This window comes from Corvus hawaiiensis, chromosome 36 (assembly GCF_020740725.1).
Source record: "Corvus hawaiiensis isolate bCorHaw1 chromosome 36, bCorHaw1.pri.cur, whole genome shotgun sequence".
NCBI lineage: Eukaryota > Metazoa > Chordata > Aves > Passeriformes > Corvidae > Corvus > Corvus hawaiiensis.
The window spans coordinates 759,371-781,037 of NC_063248.1; the positions used below are offsets into that span (position 1 = coordinate 759,371).

Consider the following 21,667-nt stretch of genomic DNA (forward strand, 5'->3'; position numbering starts at 1 on the left):
CCAGCTGCAGCTGCTGCAGGGCTCCTGTGGCTGACAGGTGGAACAGGAGTTTTGTTTCCTTTCTCTGCACCGATCAACAGACTGGAAGTGCTGCTGAGCTCGGGGTGAAGGCAGCTCCACAGCTCCTTTGGAATAGTTTTAGTTCCCTAGTTAAAGCACCACCATATGGTGGATTGGAGCCACAGAAGAAAGGAAACTCTTAGACATGAATATCAGAAAATCCAACTAACTTGGAATGGAGTAGGAGATAAAAGGCACACCGAGGCATAAAAGAATTTATATGAGGTACTTCATATTTTCAAGGACAACTGCGATGCAAAACGTTTTTTTTCCCTTAGTTGCATTTACCATTTCAGGTTTTCATGACTGATCTTCAGCTGTGACACTAAAACCAGTCATTACTTTATCTCCACAGGTTAAAATACCCTCTTGGGAGCAATTTTTTTCTCCTCTGTAGCAATTTCTTTCTTCTCAGTACCAAATGTCTCAGAATATCCACTCTGTGGGGGGCTGATGGTCAGGTTCTCCCTGGGCTTTTTGAAGACACTTTTTTTTTAAACCATAGCAGAACACTGGCTTTTCCTTACACCAAATGCTGCGGATAGGTTTTGTGTTTTCTGGGTGTCGCTGCCCTGTGTTCAGGGTTCAGACACAGCGTGCTGGGGCTGAAGTGGCTGCTGCCACCTCCTTGGCTTGCAGGGAGCACAAACCTCTGGGGCTGTGTTTGGGGACTTGGTGCATTTCCCACCTGCAGTGGCAGCAGAGCAGCAGCACTGAGCCCCCATCCCTGTGCTTCCCTGTGCTTCCCTGTGCTTCCCTGTGTTCCAGGGGAGACAGCAGACACCCTGATGTGCCTTCGGTACTGCAAGGAGAGGGGAGCCCTGACCGTGGGCATCACCAACACCGTGGGCAGCTCCATCTCCCGCGAGACCGACTGCGGGGTGCACATCAACGCGGGCCCCGAGATCGGCGTGGCCAGCACCAAGGTGGGGCACAACCCACACCCCTCCCTGATTTTATTTGGTGTTCCTGCCACCAGAACCCCTCCTGGAAGGGCTTGGCCCTGTTAAATGCTTCCTGTTCCCTCTGTACCTGTCGCTGCTGATGGTTGTGCAGTTACAGACCAGCAGCACCCTGTGTGTTCTCTGTCCTGGAGCTTGCAAAGGGCTTTTTTTTTGGTCCCTTTTTAAAATGAAATAATATAAGGAAACTGCATTAAACATTGAAAACAAATGGGTCTCAGAGGGAATGATTCCCTAAGAGGTCAGAATTCCCTTTGCCATTGTTTGTCTCGAGGTGCAGATTCAGTTTAAACTAAGGTCAGAGATGAAAAAAGGAAATTAATAGACAAGATAATGGAAACTTTGTCTGCATGTAACTCCCTCACTGGCTCTGCTTTACCAAAGAAAATGGGATATTAAAACTATACTTTTAACAAATGGGAGAATGGTCTTTTACAGAAAGCTACTATTTGTGTCCAGATAACAGGATTATTCTGGCTATGTGTGATACAGTATGAAATAACTTACTTTGCTGCGTTTCATTTTGATGAAGTGCTTGTGCATGGTGAAATCTGCTTTGGTTTAGTTATATTTAGAGGCGAGATGATGTCAATCTGTTACATAAATTCAGCCAAAAACCACATTTGAGTTTAATAGTTCATTGGGGAATTTGATCATGGAAAATTCATGAGTCTCTTACAAGAAACTCTTGAACGAGCTATTTGTCCCTGTTGTTTTCACATGGCCAACAGTTACAGTTTGGAGATAAATGGCATTTTTTCTCTGATGCTGTGGGGAGTTACCAAAGTTGTGCATGTATGAAATAGGGTCTTGAAAAGTTTCTGCCCTCAGGTTGCCCAGAACTTCCTTTTGGGAATATTCTAAACAGCCCAGGCATGTTAATGTGGCTGCTGGGTGCTCTTGCAGACAGTGGAGCCTTACTCAGGGGAGAGGTTCAGGAGAGTCTGTTCTTAGAGAAGGGAGGTGGGAAATCACAGCTGCCTTTGTGTTCCTTGAGTGTGGTCCAAAAAGATCTCAGCTGGTTGTCGTGGGCTTCCAACAAACATCTCCAGTCAGCGGCCTGCTCTTGTCCAGTGTTCTCAGGAGTCACTTGCAGTAAAGGAGGACACGGGTACGGTCACAAAATAGGGTTTAGTAGTCACCAGGGAATCTTAGAATATAAAGTCTTGGTTGTTGTGTCTGAATCTCCTGGAGTATGAGGAGATCATCACGTGCCTCTGTTGAGATCTGCTCAGGTGAGATTTGCCTTGTGAGCCCACGTTCGTTTTTGCTGCTGACTTGGAATAAAAGCTGCCACTTGGTCTGAGGATTTCACCTGCTGGGTGACAATCACCTGGCTGGTGCAGCAGTGACGTTTCTCTCGTGCCCCACCCCAGGCCTACACCAGCCAGTTCGTGTCCCTGGTGATGTTTGCCCTGATGATGTGCGATGACAGGATCTCCATGCAGGAGCGGCGCAAGGAGATCATGCGGGGGCTGAAGGGGCTGCCAGGTAGGACCCCGGGCAGAGCTGGACCCTGCAGAGAGGGGCTGGGGGGATCGGGAGGGCAGCAGGGCTGTCACAATTCCTTGTTCTCTCTGGTGTCTCCAGGCCACCAAACTGGACCAGTAAAACTCTGAGCCCGGGGATTTTACAGGTCACTGCTGGCTGTGTGAGTGAAGGGTGAGTGGGGTGTGTAGTGTGAGGCACACACATGAGCACACTCAGTCTGGACTCTTCCCCTTCCCTCTAGACTTGATTAAAGAAGTGCTGAGCATGGATGATGAGATCCAGAAGCTGGCCACAGAGCTGTACCATCAGAAGTCTGTCCTCATCATGGGACGTGGCTACCACTACGCCACGTGTCTGGAGGGAGCCTTGGTGAGATTTCTTTATTTAAAGCTGGCTCAAACACAGCCACAGACTTCAGACCTCTGCACAGGGAGCAACATCTGGCTGCAAGTGCAGTTGTAAATGCAGCCATGGCTCTGCTGTGTTGGCCAACACTGGGTTAAATGGAGGCCCCTGGCACAGGGTGCCCAGAGCAGCTGTGGCTGCCCCTGGATCCCTGGGAGTGTCCCAGGCCAGGCTGGACACTGGGGCTGGGAGCAGCCTGGGACAGTGGGAGGTGTCCCTGCCCATGGCAGGGGTGGCACTGGATGAGCTTTAAGGTCCCTCCAACCCAAACTGTGCCATGATTACAAATAACTAAAAGTCACTGTGACATTGCTGAGGCTGCTGCTGGAAGATTCCCATGTCACAGGCTACAGTGGGTTGGAAGGGTATGTTTTCCATGTTCACGCTGGGAATGCTTTACTGCACAAACTGGGCACCCTAATAAATTGAAAACTGAGCGTGTACTTTCCAAACCCATACACTGCAGCTTCTACATTTGAGGAGATTCCTGTTGTCAGTGCTGTCCCACTGCCAAGCAGTCGTGTCCTCTTTGCCCAGTCAGGCTGGGAGGATGGCTGTGGTGGCTGATGGCAAGTCATAAGGGCTGTGGTGCTTTGGTGGTACAGCTGGAAGTGTTGGTGGCCTGAACAGCCCAGCCCAGGGGCACTGCTCGGATCTGGGTTTTTTGGCCTGACTTGCTTGGATCTGAGGAGAGCCAGGACTGAGTTTCACAAAGTGCAAGAATTCACAGAGATGATTAAAAAAAATAAAGTAGCATGTTGCTCAAAGTTTTATGAATTTTTTCCCCCTCTAGAAAATAAAAGAAATCACCTACATGCACTCGGAAGGGATCCTGGCCGGGGAGCTGAAGCACGGCCCGCTGGCCCTGGTGGACAAGCTCATGCCTGTGATCATGATCATCATGAGAGACCACACCTATGCCAAGTGCCAGAACGCTCTCCAGCAGGTCATTGCACGGCAGGTAAGGGCCTGGTAAGGTCTGCAGTGCATCAGAAGTGATGCTTTTAATAGAAGAGCAGTTCACAGACACCCAGACTGTTCACTTCGGTGTCATTGCCCACATGTGAGTTCAGTAAGTACTGTGGGCATTTCAAGAGCAAGTTTTGCAACAACTGCAGAAGCCTGGCATGGTCTGCTTAACCCTTAAATACCCCACAGGGCTGCCCAGGGGATGTGATGCTGTTTGGTTCTAAATTGAGTAATAAATTTTGCCACTGACACTCTGCAGAGAAGTGAGGAAAGAACCTTCCAGAGACCTGCTTTCCTTCAGCATTCCCCTCTGTTGCAGGGACGACCTGTGGTGATTTGTGACAAGGAGGACATCGAGACCATTAAGAACAACAAAAGAACAATCAAAGTTCCCCACTCAGTGGACTGTCTGCAGGGGATCCTGAGTGTGATCCCTCTCCAGCTGCTGGCGTTCCACCTCGCCGTGCTCAGGGGCTATGATGTGAGTACAGCACTGCTTCCTCCTGCACTCTGTGTGCTGCCGTGTGCTGGGCGATGCTGCAGGGCTCGGGGGGTGTCTGTGTGACTGCTCGAGCTGCTGGAATGCCCAGGTCCAAGGACTGTCCTGGCCAGTACAGAACTGGGAGGAGGCCCAGTACACGCGGCCGAGTCTGGTGCGGCTGAGCTGGGACGTGTGTCTGGTCTGGTAGGAGCTCACAGGTTCTGGAGGGCTGGCAGGGAGCTCAGAGGAAGGCAACAACCCTCACAAGGGTGCTTGGCAAACAGTTTGGTGTTAGGTATTTGATCTTAATACAGACACTGGCCTCTACCTGTTATCAGTGACCTCTTATCATTTGAGCACTGGAACTACGTGGACTAAAGGGACTCCCTCCTTAGTTTTGAGAACAATTAAGGTTGTGGACTTTTTTCTGCACTGATTATCCTAAATTAACATGAGAATATGTTGAATTGTTTTCAGTTGAAACACAGAACAGACATTCCACACGTTACAAAGTTATACACAAACAAACAGTGTGTAAATACTCACAAGCCTGTTCTTTCTCCTCCCTCTCTGCAGGTTGATTTTCCAAGAAATCTGGCCAAGTCCGTAACTGTAGAGTGAAAGATCATCTGAATCATAGGGGCAAAGGGGAATTAAATGAAAGACTTTTTTTGGTACCAAAATAACTTGATTTTAAAGCCCCCTAGGTAAATCTTATTTTGCTAAATCATTGTTTGTGTGTAAGATCACCATAATTCCATTACATTAGTGATTGTCCAATTGATTCCACATGCTATGTCAATAGCTCTGGGTTTTTTTGAACAACAGACTTCCATGAAAGATGTTAAATGGTTTTCCTTAAAGATTGCTGAGTCTTCTAGGTAAGGGGCCCTCCATTTTACTTTGAGCTGATGTCATTGTCTCTTACCCCATGTGGCTCATTCCAGTCATTGATGAGAAACCACTGAAGGAATTAATCAGTCAGCTGTCATGCTCTCAGGCAGTGAAGCAGGACACCAGAATACACACCTGGAACAAGAGCTGGTACTGGTCACGCTTGTGCAGATATTCTACCAGTGAAGGAAACTGCAGACAAGCCTTTGGGTAAATTCCTGCCTCAGGTACACGAGGGAATTCAGCTGAGCTGTCACAGCCTCCTCGCTCCTGGGCACGTGGTGAATGTGCCAAGGAGAGAACGCTGCTCCAGAAGGATTTTATCTATGCCAAAAACATAGCAAGTGACAATCTCGTAGCCATGGTGGCCACGGCGTGGTGTGACCCCAGTGTGGCCAGTGGGACCCGCCCTAGCTGGGACTGGGAGCACTGGCTGGCCAGTGGGGGTGAGGGCAGAGAGGAGTGACCAGTGCTCGCCCTGAGCTGGTGGCTGTTGCTGCTGATGGTTGGTTGGGGTTTTTTAAAACAAGTGCTGAGGGTTTTCCCCCCAAACTGAGGGGCACTGGGGCATTGTAACACACCTGAGTGTCCCAGCTCTGTGCAGGGCTTTTTGCTGCAGGTCACTCTCTGGTCTGGGTGTGTTTCTGCCTTGTGTCTCCCCAGCAGAGAGGGCTCTAAAGCTCCTTCCTGAAGCTTGTTTAGCCAAAGTCCCCTGATGACAGCGAGGGCTCAGGTTTATTTAGCAGCAGTTCTTGTGTGACTTGTGTCAAATTCAGCTGATTTCAAATTGAAGGGGATAAAAAGGCTCCATAAACACGACACAAATAAATACCTTGGTAATATTTCTATAACAAGCTTGAAGAGAATCAGAAATGACACAGAAAATATACCTTCAGGACTCAAAACTTTTCTGAGGAAAAGTTGGCTTTTTCTGAGTCATCAAAGGGCAGTTATTATGTATTTCCTAATGCAAAAAGGTGAATTTCCTCCCACCTTGCTGGGTTTTGAATTAACCTTTCACAGGCACCGTAAAAACATGCTACCAGGTATAAAGTGGTGCTGATGAATATTCCAGGTCATTTACTGCCCCTGAAAAATGGCTTTAGCAGATGCAGTGCCTGGGGACTGCCCAGCACCCTGCAAACTCCGGTTCCCCTGGCACAGGGCGCCAGTGCTGCACAAACACGACCCAGGCTGGTCCAAGGCATTCCCAAAGACTCTGCAGGAATTCTGCAATGTATAAACCCACAGGGACTATTTCACTGCAGTTCAGTGTCAGCTCAAGGCTCAGTTTCATTGTGAGAATGAAATGCTGCGTGCCTGGAAACAGCTTCTCAAAGCCAGTGTATGTGTTTATTATCATATTCAGACTATTAATTTATGAACACATTGTGCTGCCAGTGTCTGTTTAAGAACAAAGTAGTAAATGCTGCATTTTAGTTCAGCAAATGCTGTGTGTGTGAGGCACTGCCCTGTGGCAGCTGTGCCTCTGCCTAAACATGACCAGGAGCCCTCCCTGCTTCATTGGAGGATGATAATTGTCCTTAAGGAAAAAACAAGGCACGTTCAGTGCTAACAGGTGGAAGACAGGTCCTCCTCTTCCTCCTCCTGCTCCTCCTCCTCCTCTTCCTCTTCCCTCCAGCTTGCTTAAGAGAAACTGTGCAGGGCTGGATCCAGGCCGGGCTCCCCCTGGATCCTCCTGGCACAGGGATGTGCAGTGTCCCCATCCTTTGTTCTGAAACAGCCCCACAAGGGAATTATTTTGGAACGGATGCCCTTTTTCCCTGCCTGCAGCCAGCATTGCTTTTACCCTGCCTTGCACAGAGGGCTGCCCGTGGGCAGGGGGGGCAGACACCCCTGTGAACACAAGCTGCTGCTCAGCAGAAGTTTGTTAGTGCAGGCTGTTAGACATTTGTGAAAGTTGTGTACAAAGAGGACCAAAGAACAGGAGTCTGAGTCAGAAATGTCCGCTGTGACACGGCCGTGTCGGTGGAGCTGCAGAGCTCGTGCTGAGCTCTCTGGGTTTGTGCTGTGCCAGACAAATCCTTGTTCCGTGTAGCTGGGGGTATTGATGGGTCAGGGGAACAGGTAGTGCCCACCCCCACCTCTGCCAGCAAACTGCCTGGAGTGTCAAACTCTTGTCTGCCAAATCTGAGGGCTCGGAGCTGTTGCAGTGAGGCTGATGGATGCTGTAGGCTCGGTCTCAAAGGATGCTCTGGAGCACACCTGTGTGAAGAATTTCTCTGCTGAGCGTAGCAGGGAACCTGTTAAAGCATCTCGTTGTTGTTGTTGCCATGCAGTGTGAAGTGAGAATGTACAAAGGACTCTTTTTAGCTTTCCTTACCTCATTTTGTCCACGTGTTGCATTTCGATGAACAGATGATGTTTCTCTTTTCCGTAGAAAACTTTCAGGATGTCTCGTGGTATTTATTAACAGCCAGTCTTCTGCTCTCCCAAATGAATGTTTTGCTTACTGAGCCAGTAAAATTCTCTCCTTCCTCACTGAGATGTTGAAAAATTCAGTAGCCCTGTCTCTAAAATTGAGCCACAGGTAAATACAGAGAAAGGCTTTTGCCATCTGGAATAGCAGCTCCTATTTCTGCCTGCTTTGGTCACAGTTTATTTTTGGTATAAATAACTCTGTTCCTCACCTGCAGAGACTCAAGGGAAGCCCTGAGGTCTTGGGGGGTTTTAATTTCCAAAGACCAGAGGGCTCCCAGCTCAGCATATGTTTCTGCCCAGCAGTTCTCAGACAGATTTCACACTGCTGGGAAGATTCCATACACACACACAAATGGAGCTGCACATGGAATATGCTGCAGCCAGAAAGGTTTTTTTCCCCCAGCCCTGCTGCAGAAGGGCTGTGGACAGTTTTTTCCCAGATTTGTCCTAGTCAGCACTGTCTGTGCACATTCTCACCAAGAGCCCCCAGCAGTGCCTGGGTGGCTGGCCCTGGGCAGGGCCGTCTCCTGTGGCTCTTCTGTCCCAAAAGCTGCCTGGACTCCCTGTGTTGGGTCAGGCTCAGCCCCCTGTGCTGAGAGAGCCAAAAGCTTCACCTAGAGCCTTTCCCAGCCACCTGGGATGGAGCTCGTGGGCCTCATGCAAAACCTCAGTGTGGAGCCTTAAGCCCAGCCCAGGCACGGGGGGCTGGTTGAGCTGCAGAGTGAAGCATCCAAAGGCACAAGTCAAACCCACACCAGTGCAGAATTGGGCCTTTCCCCTTCCTGGCTGTCCCTAGGAGTCCTTGATGCCACAAGCAGGTGCCTGGTGGCCGTGTTGGATGGAGGGAGGGACTAAAATTAAGTGGCTTAAGTGGCACGTCAGTGTTTAGCTGTGGCTAATTTTGGATCCTACCTGAATGTACCAAACTTGCCTCAAAGCATGGAGTCCCTCCTCTTCATCAGAAACAGGAAGAAGAAGAAACATTTGGGTTGAAAAAAAAAAAGGAAAGAAAACTATTTGCCTTCAATTCAGTTTCTGTAAATAGACATTTGAGTGGCAAACCCACATTTCCTCCCTTGTAGATTCTCTGCCTCTGCTGTACATATCCAGCTGGCTTGGGTTGTGGGGACCAGACTGTACCGTGTTTCCTGTCGTGTGCTGTATGCAGAAGATGTCTTACTTTTGTCTGTAGTGTTTTATAATTTGGGTTTTGTCTCTTTGCTTACTTTTTTTGTATCTCACCCTTTGAATAAAATCAAGTGCCCTACATGAAACGGAATTACTGGTCTTCAGTTAAATCCATTAAGAACAGGTGTAGCCCCTGTGGAAGTTAAGGGCTGGATGTACAAAGCGGAAAACCTCAGGGCTTAACTTGCCCCTCTCCTGACCAGCCAGGCTCTTTTCAGGTCAGAGATTCAGCCTGTATTTCATTTTTTGCATTTCACCTGCCCTTTCCTAACTGATTTTTTCCACTCTGTGGAAAGCCTATCAAATCCCCCTAAGGCAGAACAGTTCCTGCAACCTTCTGTTCCTTAATTCTTATTTAATGACCCCTTTTCTATCACTGAGAAGGTTGCAGTCAGCACAGCCCATACCTGCCCCGTGCTCGGTGAGTGTTTCTCACGTTCCACAACTTCTGAAAATTCGTGGCTTCTTTTCCCAGGAAGAGCCCTGCGTGGGTAAGGCTGAGCTGGGACCGTGGGGGTCATGTCAGACCAACGCTGGGGGCTCAGGGCTTGGTCAGGGCTCAAACACACCTGGGTGGCTTTGTAAGGGAATCCCACGGTGACAAAACGCTGAAACCCCCCCTCCTCCAGCTGGGCCATTCAGGGATTGGTTTCCTCAGGGATCTTTGCCTCTCCAGGGGCGCAGCATCAAACTCCAGCGTTGACTTTCTTAGACAAAGGGAGCAGCTCAGGCTTCTCCTGTCAAAGACCTTTCCTGTACAAGAAGCAGCCCTGAAAGGCTGGGGGGGCTGGGCCGAGCTCATGGCCTGCACAGGGGGACACAAACCCTACGAGGTACCTGAAGCTGGCTGTGTAACCAGAGCCACCCTCCAGTACAGGGGGTGGGTGGGAAAAGCCAGCTGCAGCCACCAAACCTCTCCAGCACGAGCCCAGCACAGACAGAATGGCCCCTGTGGCCACTGGCCACTCGGGGGCCACTCGGGGCCGTGGCAGGGACTCTCATCCCTGCTGGCATTCCTTGCAGCAGCTCCTTTCCCCAGGCTTTGCCCAGCCCAGCCCTGGAACTGCTGACAGGGAAAATTCTCTTCTGCCCGGACAGCCCCAGCTGGCCCTGCCTGAGGAGAGCCCAGGCACACGGGCCCCACACCAGGGCAGGATGGTCACTCTCAGAGGTGACCTCCAGCCTCCCTGGTGACACAACACCGAGCCTGAGCCTCCGGCCCTCACCCGCTGGAATTTAGGGGGGATTTCAGACCTGCACAAAGCTGGGCATGACGCACGCAGGAGAAATTCCCACTGAGCCACACCATGAGGAGAGACAGGTTTCGGAGACCCAGTGAAGGTGTGTGCCAGCCCTTGCTGACAGAGGATGGCAGTTCTCATCCTCCCCCTCTCCACCTGAGCCTGGCACAGCCACGTCCCCTCCCTCGGGCCCTCAGGAAGGCTCAGACAGAGCCTGAAGTGTTGGATGAATCCAGTGCCTCTGTGGATGAAGGAAGTGGCTTGAGGATGTCCCTGCAGGACCCCAGCCAAGCCAGACAGGGGCTGAGGGGGTCCAGAGGCACCTGCATGCAGTGGAGCAGCTGGATTAGGGAGGAATTTTTGCTGTATGGACACAGGAGCTGGGACAGGGATCAGCAGGGGCTGAAGTCATCTGCTTCTCATTCTGCTCCAGGTGCTGCCAGCCAGGAACAAGGGTTGGTCACAGCCCCAAGGTTTGTCCCAGGCTTTGCTGGCTCAGCTGAGAGGGGCAGGAATGGGCTCAGGAAGCACCTGCAGGCTGGGTCTCACCTGGGTGAAGCCCAGCACAGTGAAAGGGGAAGGAGGCAGACATTTGGGGGCAATCATCTCTCCCAGAGAAGGACATCTGAATTTTCCCCTGCTGGAAAGGCCACTGCTCAGCCACCAGATGCCACTTTGTGCAGTGCAAGGTGCCACTGAGGGCACAGCTCCTGCTGAGCAGGAGAGACAAAGCAAGAGCTCAAACCTGCTCCTAAATCCTTTGCCCTTTGGAATCTGCCCCATCTCCCCAAGGAGTGCTCTGGATGTCACACCCCTCCCGTTTGTGTTACCACGTGTCTAAGGCCCCTCAAATCCAGGGGTTTTCATTCCCCACACTGCAGTGGTGCTGGATCAATGCCACGAGCAGCCAAAGACCCCGTCCCAGGGCTGTTGTTTCCATGGCTGCCTGTCCCTGTTGCAGGGGGATCATTCCCTGTCCCAGGGCTGTTGTTTCCATGGCTGCCTGTCCCTGTTGCAGGGGGATCATTCCCTGTCCCAGGGCTGTTGTTTTTATGGCTCCTGTCCCTTTTGCAGGTCGATCGCATCGCTGCCTCCAGAGACTGAGCACCAGCACTGCCCCCGGAGCTGCTGCAGCGCCCGAGGGCCTCGAGGAGCAGGAGCCAGGGGTGAGCGGGGACAGCCAGAGAGCGCCCTGGGGTGACACCGTCCCTCATATGACACCAGACCTGTGGTGACACTTGCCCTGGGATGACACCATCCCAAGGGTGACACCAGCCCAAAGGTGACATTGGCACTGAGGTGATGCCATCCCAAGGGTGGCACTATGCCAAGGATGATGCCATCCTAAGGGTGACACCAGCCCTGGTCCCACCGAGGCCCCAGTCTTGGTCCCCTCTGCTCCACAGCCCAGCCCAGCACCCTAAGTGTGAGTGAGTAGCACTGAACAAAGCCCGGAGCCACCCCTGGGTGGGTGACACACACTCAGAGGTCGCTCTGCTCACTGCTTGTGTTTTGCACTGAAGTTCTTGTCTTGTTTGTAGGTTTTAAACAATAAAAAGCTCCAAAGATTGTCTTGATTTTTAGAGCAAATGCCAAAAGCGGAGTGCTCTGCTTTAGAAATGCCGGTTTGTCTGTTCTTGGATGGTTCCTTCCCTTCTTGGCTTCTGCAGCCCAGGAAACAAAGCCAAATTCACAGCTCCTCCCTGCTCCCCCTTCTTTCCCTGTTCAGTGACAGTTCTGAGGGCTTTGACTCAGATTTCCCCCCTTGTGTCTCCTTCAGACAGAGCTTGAGGGCTGGGCCTTCAGTCCTGGTGGTGGCTTTGTCACAAGAGCCTGGCTGGACAGTCCTGCACTTTGCTCAACACACCAGACCCATGGAGACAAGGACAGTTCGTCAAAAATACCCCAACCCAACCCCAAAACCCGCTGAGGTGTCCACAGCGAGCTGCCGGGAGTAGAGAAAAGCCAGCACCTCCCACAGGACTAGCTCAGGAAACTCCAAGCCCACGAGGGAGGCAGAGGAGCAGAGGTTTGGTGTCCACACTCGGGGAGCCCAGCGGGAATCAGCTCCTCTGATGGGAGTGCATTTAAAAATTAATACAGAGCAAAAATGTTCCAGGCTGCACCAGCCCCAACTGGACTGACAAAGCAAAGCTGGGAAAAGCTTTGATGCTTTTGCACAAAACCAAAGCCCCGACAGCGCAGAGCGTGTCCAAGGGCAGGCCCAGCCCCTCCTGCTCCTGCAGCAGCACCAGCAGCTCCCCTCCTGCTGCAAACTGGTGCAGCTCTGCAAGGCATTGCTGATCGAGGCAGCATCCCCCTCCCTGCCGGGGCCAGAGATCCCTGAGCTCCTCCAGCAGCCTCCTCCCCGCTCCCTGGAGCACGGGAAGCAGCTCTGGGATCCCTCTGGGATCCCTCAGCGTTCGTGCATCACAAACTGCAGCGCTCTGGGCTCGGCACACGGAGCATCCCACAGCTCATCCCTTCCCGGCTGCAGAGAGGGAGGAGGAGGAGGAGGGAAAAAACCCAACCCAAACCAACATCCTGAGGTTCCAGTGCAGTGATTTATCACCGAGCTGGCTGCAGACAGGCACACAGACGGACACACAGACACAGACAGACAGACAGCCCCAGTGCAGCTGATGCTGCCTCGCTGTCTCCCCGCGGACCTCACTGTGATTAAATCATGTTCCAACAACAGCAGAGAGGCAGGGCAAAAGCGGTCAGGAATTTTTGGACAGGAAATAGATGGGAAGAGGAGGGGAGTGTGAGGGACACGAGCAGTTCACTGCTCTGTCCTCTCCTGCAGCCACAGGGGGAGGAACCCCCAGGGCCGGGGTCCCCATTCCCACGAGCTCCTGTCCCCATGGTGGTGGCATCCCTCTCTCCGAGGTCTGTGCAAGCTCAGCGGAGCCGAGCTGAGCCCAGAAGGAGTTGGCATCACTTGAATCCAAAGGCATTTTCTCCAAGCACAGCGAGGACCACAGGGAAAGGAACATCTCAGAGAATTCCCTGACAGGCACCGGACACTCTGCCGGCTGCAACCGCCCCACATGAACTCAAACCCCTTCTCTGGTGCTTCAGCTCAGAGTTATTCAAGAGGATTGCACTGAACTCCTTTAGCTCCTGCAGTGGTTTGTCTGCAGTAGGGATGAACCAAGGACCAGGACCAGGACCAGGACCATTCGTGGTGGCAGCAGAGCTCCTGAGCAGGAGGAGCCCATCACTGCAGGACCACGGCTGTTCCCAGCTGTCACTGGGATAACTGGGGAGGAAACACTCAACCATCCCACAGCCTCCAGCCATGAACACCCATCGGATCAGGCCTCTGGAGAAGGGATCCATAAGGCTGTCTGTAAATGTGACTCTGCCAAGATGCTTTAGATGTCTGCAGCAGAGCATAAAGTAACCATTGTCAGCTTGAAAAATGCATTAGACCTCAAAAAGGCCTCTGGTAAAAAGAAAGAATAAAAAAAGGGGGGCAGAGAGAAGGGAGAAAAAACTGTTTATTTTTCAGTTTTGCCCGACTACAGTTTGCAGTAAATATTTTTTTCAGATAAATAATTTGCTGCTGTTGTTTTCAGACAAATACAACAAATAAATCTCCCTTGTTTAAAGCCTTGATCTGAATTACTTTGTAGAGAAACGCAAACGTTTCCTCTGGGGACTCAGCATTCTCCTCCCCTAAGTACTGCAGCAAACACGGAAAGGTGAAGATCTCCCAGAAGAAGCTCAGGAGCTCTGCCCTGCACACCCCCGGTGGTGCCACCCGTGTCCCCCGTGTCCCTCGTGTCCCCCATGTCCTGCCCCGCGCCCACCCCCAGAGCCAGCGGGAAGTTTCCTCCCCCCCTGGCAATCCCACGCAGGGATTTCTGTGATTTCCCCTGTTCAGACTGGTTCCAGAGCTGTTCTGCTGTGGGAGCTCAGAGGTGTCAGAGTTCCTTCTCCAAACCCAGATTTGGATTCACTGTGAATTATTCATGGTGCTCCCGACCTCTGCCTGCTAACCCTGAATAATCAAAGACCCCTTAAGCCAACAGGATCCCTACCTGCTGTTCCCCACAAAGATCTGTGTTTATCCTACTGAATCAATGGATTCCCTGGCTGTTCTCCAGCAGTTTGTGCCTTCTTTTTTCTCCCTCACATTTGGGTCTGTTTCTTATTTATTTAATTTTATGTTGTGGGAATGTAGAAATGTGCCACAGTGGATGGGGCCGCTGGCCTGGGTGGTCCCACACTTGGCCCAGCTGGTGCCTGAGTCAGCCAAGCTGTTGCAGGAAAGAATCCTTTGGAAGGGGTATAAAGTGAAGGCCAAACCCTGCAGTCCTTGTTCCATAAAACATCCCCAGGACGCCCCAGCGCCTCCAGCACCAGCAGCTGTCCCCAGACACAGCTCCCTCTGTTCCTCAGGGCAGGCAGACGCCGTCAGTGAGGGACAGACCCCCCCTCACAGCCCATCCTGGAGAGGGGCAAATCAACCAAACAGGAACATCCAGGCTGGAAAAAGGCACAGGTGGGGACCAGGACCCCTGTGGCTGATGCCACCAGGCACTGAGGGGGTTTAACCCAGCACAGCTGCAGGAACCTGGGGGATGATGCTGCACCACCTGCAAATCATGGGACCCTGGGATGGTTTGGGTGGGAAGGAACTTTAAAGCCCATCCAGTGCCACCCCTGCCATGGGCAGGGACACCTCCCACTGTCCCAGGAACAAAACTGCTGAACACTTTTCCTGGGGTTTTTTTGCCTCTGAAGGCTGAGGGTGTCCCATGTACCCTCAGGTCGCCCATTGCCACAGCCAGGAATTAAAACTGCATTTCTCTGCCTTATCTGGGTCAATGCAAATTTCCTCAGTCTCCCAAAAAGCATCTTATGAGATTCTCCTACAGCTGCAAAGGAGAGAACAAGGGTTTGCTGTCATGTCTGGAGGAGGAGTTGTTGTCACAGGAATGTCTCAGAGCACCCAGGACACAAGTCACAGCTCTGCCAACAACTCCCTCTTTCACCCTTGACAGGTTATGTGCCTCCCCATCCTTCCTTAATGAAAAACCAGACTTATTTTATTTTGCAAGTCGATTATTTTTGCTGGATTATCTCAGGCTGGAGGAGCAGCCTGGCCCAAGCCACCCCAATCCCTCCCCAGACAGGGACAGGCAGAGGCAGACAAGTGATGATGACTTCAGAATTTGACCTTCTGAGCTGGGCTGTTTGAAAAAACAAACAAGAAGCTGTCTGATGCTGCTGCAGTTATTTCAATACATTTTTAGCAACTGGAAACCTCTCCAGTTTCCACGACAGTCTGTGGGACAGGCGGCTGGGATCCCTTTTACTTTCAGCATCGCACGCCCCCAGACACTCACCCTACCCCCAAAAAGTTATCAACTGTCAAGCTCACACCAAAGCAGAAGCTCCCCAGTTCTGTCCCGTGGCACCAGCTCTGGCAGTCTGTGGAATGCTGCCCCTGCAGCCCAGGCTGGCTCCCTCCCTGCCCTGCCTTAGACACAGCTGAAAATACCCCCCACTCATTCCCAGTGTTGTTTTTCCACATCTGCCGCTGCTGTGGTTACTGCAGCCCTTCAGAGCAGGGAGGGTGGGGCCCTGCACACGGGGAGGGCATTTCCAGGTGTTTCATCCTTTCATCCTTTTATTTAAGGTATTCAGAGGCTCACAAGTGCCCACACCTTAAATAAAACCCGGGAATCAATCCCAGCCTCCTTCCCTTCAGTCAGGAGCATCTGCAATGTACAGAAATTTTCATCCTGTCTGAACCCAGGCACTGCAGAGCCCAAAAATCTCACTTTCCCAGAGGATTTTCCCAGCTTTTCTTTCAAACAGCTCCAGATTTGCCCCCACAGGTCACAGCCACGGCAAGATGGGATATTCCATGGGAATGCTGACTGGCAGGCAGAGCTTGTCAAGGCCAGAGGTGCTCACGTTTCACATGTCACCAGGAACAGACTGAAGGAATGCAGACATTCCCTATTCCTGCCCGGCTTTTCCTTTCCCAGAGACTTTCCACTGAGTAAGAAATACCTCGAGAAAGGATCCCGACACCCCTGCTCCCTGGTGGGCCCACACTGACCACAGGGTCTCACAGGCAGCAGGGGAGAAGCACAAAGCATCTCCTGGAGGCAGCTGAAGACTCACACACCCAGAGAGGATGCCAGAGAGGATTTGAGATGGGAATGGAAAGTGGAATTTAGAAATCCCCAGCTTTCCTGCGAGTAGGAGTTACCTCATTGCTAAGTTCAGTTTTCCACTCCCTGTGGTATTTTTGCACGCTATGGTTTCTCCATCCCTGTTAATTCCTCCAGCTCTGGAAAAGGCCCCACGATTTAATGTCTGTGAAGAGCCACAGAATTCCCTGCTCAGGCTGCAGCTCTGGCCACATCAGCACAAGCCAGGATGTCCCCTGGGTGGAGGGGACAAGTCCTTCACCATCAGGGACACCTCACCTTGGGGGACAACTGCACTGACCTTGTGGCATGAGAAAACATTTTCCCTTGTGCTCTGCACCTTTCCAAGATATTTTTCCTTCCCACACTACCAGGAAGGACCCTTCAAAACATTTAAGTATTAAAAAATACTTAAATAATCTAAAAGTTCTGGCAATGTGCTACAGACTTTCAGCCACAGTCTGCATCCAGGGTGATTTATTTTATAGCTTGTGTTATTTTTACAAGTCACTTTATAGCTGTTTCTGAAATAAAAAGATGCATTACACTCTCCAGCAGCACCACAGCAGAGGATGCTGTGTCTGAGTCCCCCTGGCGTTTCCATCAGCCGCACACAAACCCTTATCTATGACTCAGATGGGGCTTTCTCTGCCAAATTTAGGGAGAAAAAAGCAATTTCTTTCCCTGCCAAGTGAGGAGCTCCTCAGCTTTCCCAGGGCAGATGAGCCTTTGGAAGAACAAGCAGGATTCACTGGCAGGGAGAGCCCTGGGAACAGCCCCCCAGACACAGCCAGGGCCGGGGGCTGTTCCCTGAGCCCACCCGGGCCCCCTGACCTGTAACTGTGTGTCCGGCACAGCCTCTGGCCAGAGGGACAAAGCCCAGGACGGAGTGGCCTCTCCCTTGCAGCCTCAGCACAAAAAGAAGAGGAATCCCTGCAAATGGCCCAGCCAGGACCCACCATTTGGATCCTTGCAGCTGCCCCAGCCCCATCCCAGTCTCCCCCACACCCCTCTCCGAGCCCCCCAGTGCCCTCAGCACCGGACTGGGAGCCCAGCCCTGCTCCCACTGGGTCCAGCTGCCGGCCATGACCCAGGCTCGGGGTGCCCACGGACCAGCCATGTCCCTGTCCCTGTGACGCTGTGGGGACACTTGGCTCCAAAATAAACCTTCTGCCTGGGGACATCTGCCCTGTCCTGGTCTGGTGCCATGGTGGCAGCGCAGTGGGGCTCCCTGGGGGCCAAGGGGTTCCTGGAGCTGAGGGAAAGGCAATCCAGCCTGCCCCGGTCCCCGTGTTCTCCTGGTTTTGTCTCCCCAGACCAGCAATGGTTCTTTAAGCAGAGCTGTGCAGCCACTCCTGTGTATTTCCCTGCCCTGACCGACCCAGAGCCGCCATCAGAGCGGGTCTGCATCGTCCCTTCTGAGCTTGGGCTAAGCTCAGGTGTAACTTTCTTGGGTTTTTTCACCTGACCGCTTCTGAGCAAAGCAACTGAGATTTTCTTGGAGTCTCCGTTTAAAAAACACCTTCTGTCTGAGTGACAGCAGGACCTGCTGAGCACTGCGACTTCCCTCTGGCGTTCTCCAGGTACAAGTTTGGTTTAAACCAAACACGGGAAGGAAAAAGCAGGCTGAGTCCAGACAAGCAGGGTCTGATGTGCTGAGGGAACGGCCAGCTCACCTTTGCAGAGGAAGGTAAAGCCTGTGAGCTTGGGCAGGTGTTGGCTGGGCCCAGAGCCAGAGGCTGAACTTCTTCACGCTCCATGGAATATCAGAACAACCATATCAAAATCCGGATGAGCTGGGGTAGCTAAGCTTGGTCATTCCTGGTAGTGGCTGTGCCCTGTTAGAGGCACCTCTGGTGAAGGTTCCTGAGCCAGTTGTGTGAAAAGGGAGATTCTGGGAGGAATTGACAGTCTAGGCTCTGTCACATCCCAAAGAAAACAGCTTTTGTGTCAGAAGTGCTCTGGGCTCTTGGGAAGAAAATCACCAAGCTCGAGTTCCCCAGGGTAATGAAAAACCAGTTTATGAGAATCTGTTGCCCAGGATTTGCTTTGCCTTGGCAAGGAATTGTTCAGAGCCCAGCAGAGATTCGTGTAGTTCTTTAATAATAACATCAAGGTCAGCAAGAGTAATGACTGAATTTAACAAGTGACACATGCAACAAACAGAGGGAGTAAAACATCACTGCACAGCCCTGGCAACGCGAAATTCAACATCCAAACAGGGACCGTTCTCCTCCTCCCCTGCACCAGCACCACAAACAAGGCAACGTTCCCAAATCCTGCCAGAGCCCTCAGAGCCAGACATGCCCCTTCCCCAGAATAAACAGTCACAGAAGATGCCTTCACACACCAGGGAGCAGAGAGAGAATTCAGGTGACCACAGAGTTCGTGTGGGTGAGCGCTTCAAAGTACAGCCAGCAACACTTGGTAACACTGGGCAAGTAAAATGAAATAAAATAAAACAGTCTGAACCTTTGTCCAGCACCGCTGCTCAGCCCTTGGAGGCTGCCAGGCACTGACAGAAAGTTTTGAATGAACGAGAAACAAGGGGAGGAATCAAGGAGCAAATGAAACAACTGCTTGTTTGTTCAGTGCCATCAGACATCTGGGAACTGCTGCTCACACCAGCCCTCACTGGAGCACGTGCAGCTGGTGAGACCTGCTGGGGTCCCTGAGCTGGCTGTGGCATCACTCAGCTCCTTTTGGTCTGGAATGAACATTTAATTAAAGGTTGGCTGGTGTGGACTGGGAAAGGTTTATAGACAGAGAGTACATAGGGCACCACAGTGCAGTGGAGGGTGCTCCAGCTAATTCGACCTCATTTACATAGCATTAATTGTCACTGGAAGCTGGTTTGAATTCAGGACCAAGTTTTCACTCTTCCATTAAGTTCCTAAATTAATCTTTAGGGTGCAGCATAAGGGGAGTGTGGCTTTTAAAGGCATGTGAGGTACTTTTGGGAGCCATTTCTGCAGCCAGATTTAGGTTGATCCTAAATCACAGAACCCCGGACTCGTTTGGGTTGGAAGGGCCCTTAAAGCCCATCCAGTGCCACCCCTGCCACGGGCAGGGACACCTCCCACTGTCCCAGGCTGCTCCAAGCCCCGTCCAACCTGGCCTTGGGCACTGCCAGGGATCCAGGGGCAGCCCCAGCTTCTCTGGGGCCTCCCCACCCTCACAGGGAAGAATTCCTTCCCAAATACAAACCAGGTACAAAATTCACCACCAGACGTGCTCTAATTTTTCTGGGAACGTTAGGAAGGGTCACCAAGGCCAATCCTCTGCAGAGTCGTGTGGGTTTTTTTCAGGAGCTCCAGCCAGATCCCACCCAGATCCATGTGCAAAAAACCCTGCGCCGATGGATCGAGGGCCTGAGTAGCCGGGAGCTGCAGTGCCCCAATTAATGCCATGTAAAACAGGTGCTCGTCACTACAGGAAATATTTGTACATTTATAAAAAAAAAAGCAATACAACCATAAAGAAAAAAATACAACAAGCACAGCTTGATACGATAACATGCCATGAAATGTCATTGGCTTTATAATAATTTACTACAACTTGAAAAATGTTCTTTTATCCACAACGGATAGGAAATGCTTCCATCTAACATATGGTAAGCATGCAGCAACAATATGTACAACAAAAATTTGGAGCTTGATTTTTTTCTTAAACTGGATGATTACAAAGGGAGCATTTGAAAATCCTGATTTTTCTAGCCTGATCTAGGCATTATTTTGCTTCTTTAAATCGGTGGGGGTTTTTTCCCCCCTTAGTTTGGGGAGAATGAGAATTTCTACGTATATCTACAAAGAAGTCATGGAGAATACACTGCTATTTCCCCCAGCAGGAGGTTTACTGGTCAATTGGTTAATTAACCAACTTATTGGCTAATTGACGCTTAAAAAAATAAAATTCTCAATGCTGTATTGTTGAAAACCAATTTCCTTCCCAAACGTTTTTGAAATGCTGAGGATGTGTTGGGGACATGGATCCTGTGTTACACTACTCCCAGTTTTCACACCTTCCATCGTGAAACCAAAGCAAACCAAAGCAAACCGAAGCAAGCAGCTCTTTGCCTGACCAGATCCCGTCCATCCACGAGGGAGCCCATCCCAATCTGAGCGGGGGTGTTAAAGCTTCCCCTCCCACCGCCAGCATCATCCTGTGGGAGCAGCACAAGGGGAATTTGCTCCGGGTCGGGGACTGCTCCGTGCTGCCCGCAGACAGAACAGTGGGGGGATCAAAGGGCCTTGGGGAGCACAGCCCCGGCCTGGGATTCAGTCCCAGGACCTCAGGACTGATGGATTTACCTCACCTAAGAGCTGACCCTGACCTAGCAGAGGGAGGGAGAGACCCAGAGCCTCGTGCCAAGGGTTCCCTGCTGTCCTTACCCAAAGGAGTCCAGGGTAGGTCTCCACTGAGTCTCTTTCCTCTGTTCCCTTTCCTACTTGAGATTTTTTTTTTTTTTTCTTGTTTTGCTAGAAAAGCTAGAATTGATATTTCCAAAAGCACTGAAGGAAGTACTTGGCAAAGCATTTCTTTATCTGGTAAAAAATGAGATGAGAACCCTTTGCTACTCACAGAACTGCAGCTACAAAGGTGGTTTCTCTCCTGTGAGATTTCCACAGAGGGTTTTGTGAGAACTGATCCCGAGGGGCAATCAGGGAGCTCTGTCTGAAGGGCTGAGGGACCTCCCCTGGCTCTTGCCCTGGGCTGCAGGCAGGTGCTCAGGATGGCTGTAGGATACAGGAGTGTGCAGGAGGTGCTGTGGGATGTGCTGGGGGTCCCCTGAAGGTGAGGAGGAAGCAGGAGAAATGCAGCCAGTGCATTTCTTGGCAGACTGATTCCCATCTGGCCTGTCCCAGGGGGTTTGCCTTAGTCAACAACCGCTAATAGGAGTGATGCTGGTGAGAGCTGACAAGAGTGAGTAAGCACACTGGCTCTTCTTCACTCCGAGCTGGGAGGCATCTGCTACTTATTTAGGAAAGGAAAACAAAACAAAACAATCCACGTGGAAACATTTTTAAGGTGAAAGAATTCAATTTACAGAAAAATAGGGACGCATCAGTGGCAACCATTTCAAACTGACGGCAACAAGGAGCCCAAGCAGGGCTGGATTTAGGGAACTCGAGACACCGAACCTCTGGTTTACATCCAGAGTCCTTCCCTTCTAAGAGGAAACCAGCATTAAATCACAATGCAGAACTGTGGAGTGACTGACTAGATGGACAGAATTGCCTAAAATGAATGCAAAGACTCTTCAGTTGACCACGCCTCTCCCAAATTCCTCAATGGTTATGACCTGCTCTGTCCCACTGGGAACACTGAAGGCTGACCTGTCCTCAATTATTCCTTGTC

The 21,667-nt window shown here is 51.3% G+C and overlaps 1 protein-coding gene across 4 annotated transcripts in view; it reads left to right on the forward strand.

Moving 5' to 3' along the window:
• Window positions 1–11,710, forward strand: part of GFPT1 (glutamine--fructose-6-phosphate transaminase 1) — a 34,277-nt gene extending 22,567 nt beyond the window's left edge. For 2 of the 4 annotated variants that reach the window (XM_048290073.1, XM_048290075.1), the window contains 6 exons: window positions 829–986; window positions 2,399–2,513; window positions 2,755–2,882; window positions 3,712–3,879; window positions 4,207–4,368; window positions 11,208–11,710. In XM_048290073.1, coding sequence (XP_048146030.1) covers window positions 829–986; window positions 2,399–2,513; window positions 2,755–2,882; window positions 3,712–3,879; window positions 4,207–4,368; window positions 11,208–11,237 — 761 coding nt within the window. In that variant the 3' untranslated portion in view covers window positions 11,238–11,710. Of the gene's footprint in view, window positions 1–828; window positions 987–2,398; window positions 2,514–2,754; window positions 2,883–3,711; window positions 3,880–4,206; window positions 4,369–4,944; window positions 8,979–11,207 lie in introns of those variants that run through there. The other 2 variants (XM_048290072.1, XM_048290074.1) reach the window with 1 other exon arrangement.
• The last annotated feature ends 9,957 nt before the right edge of the window (window positions 11,711–21,667 follow it).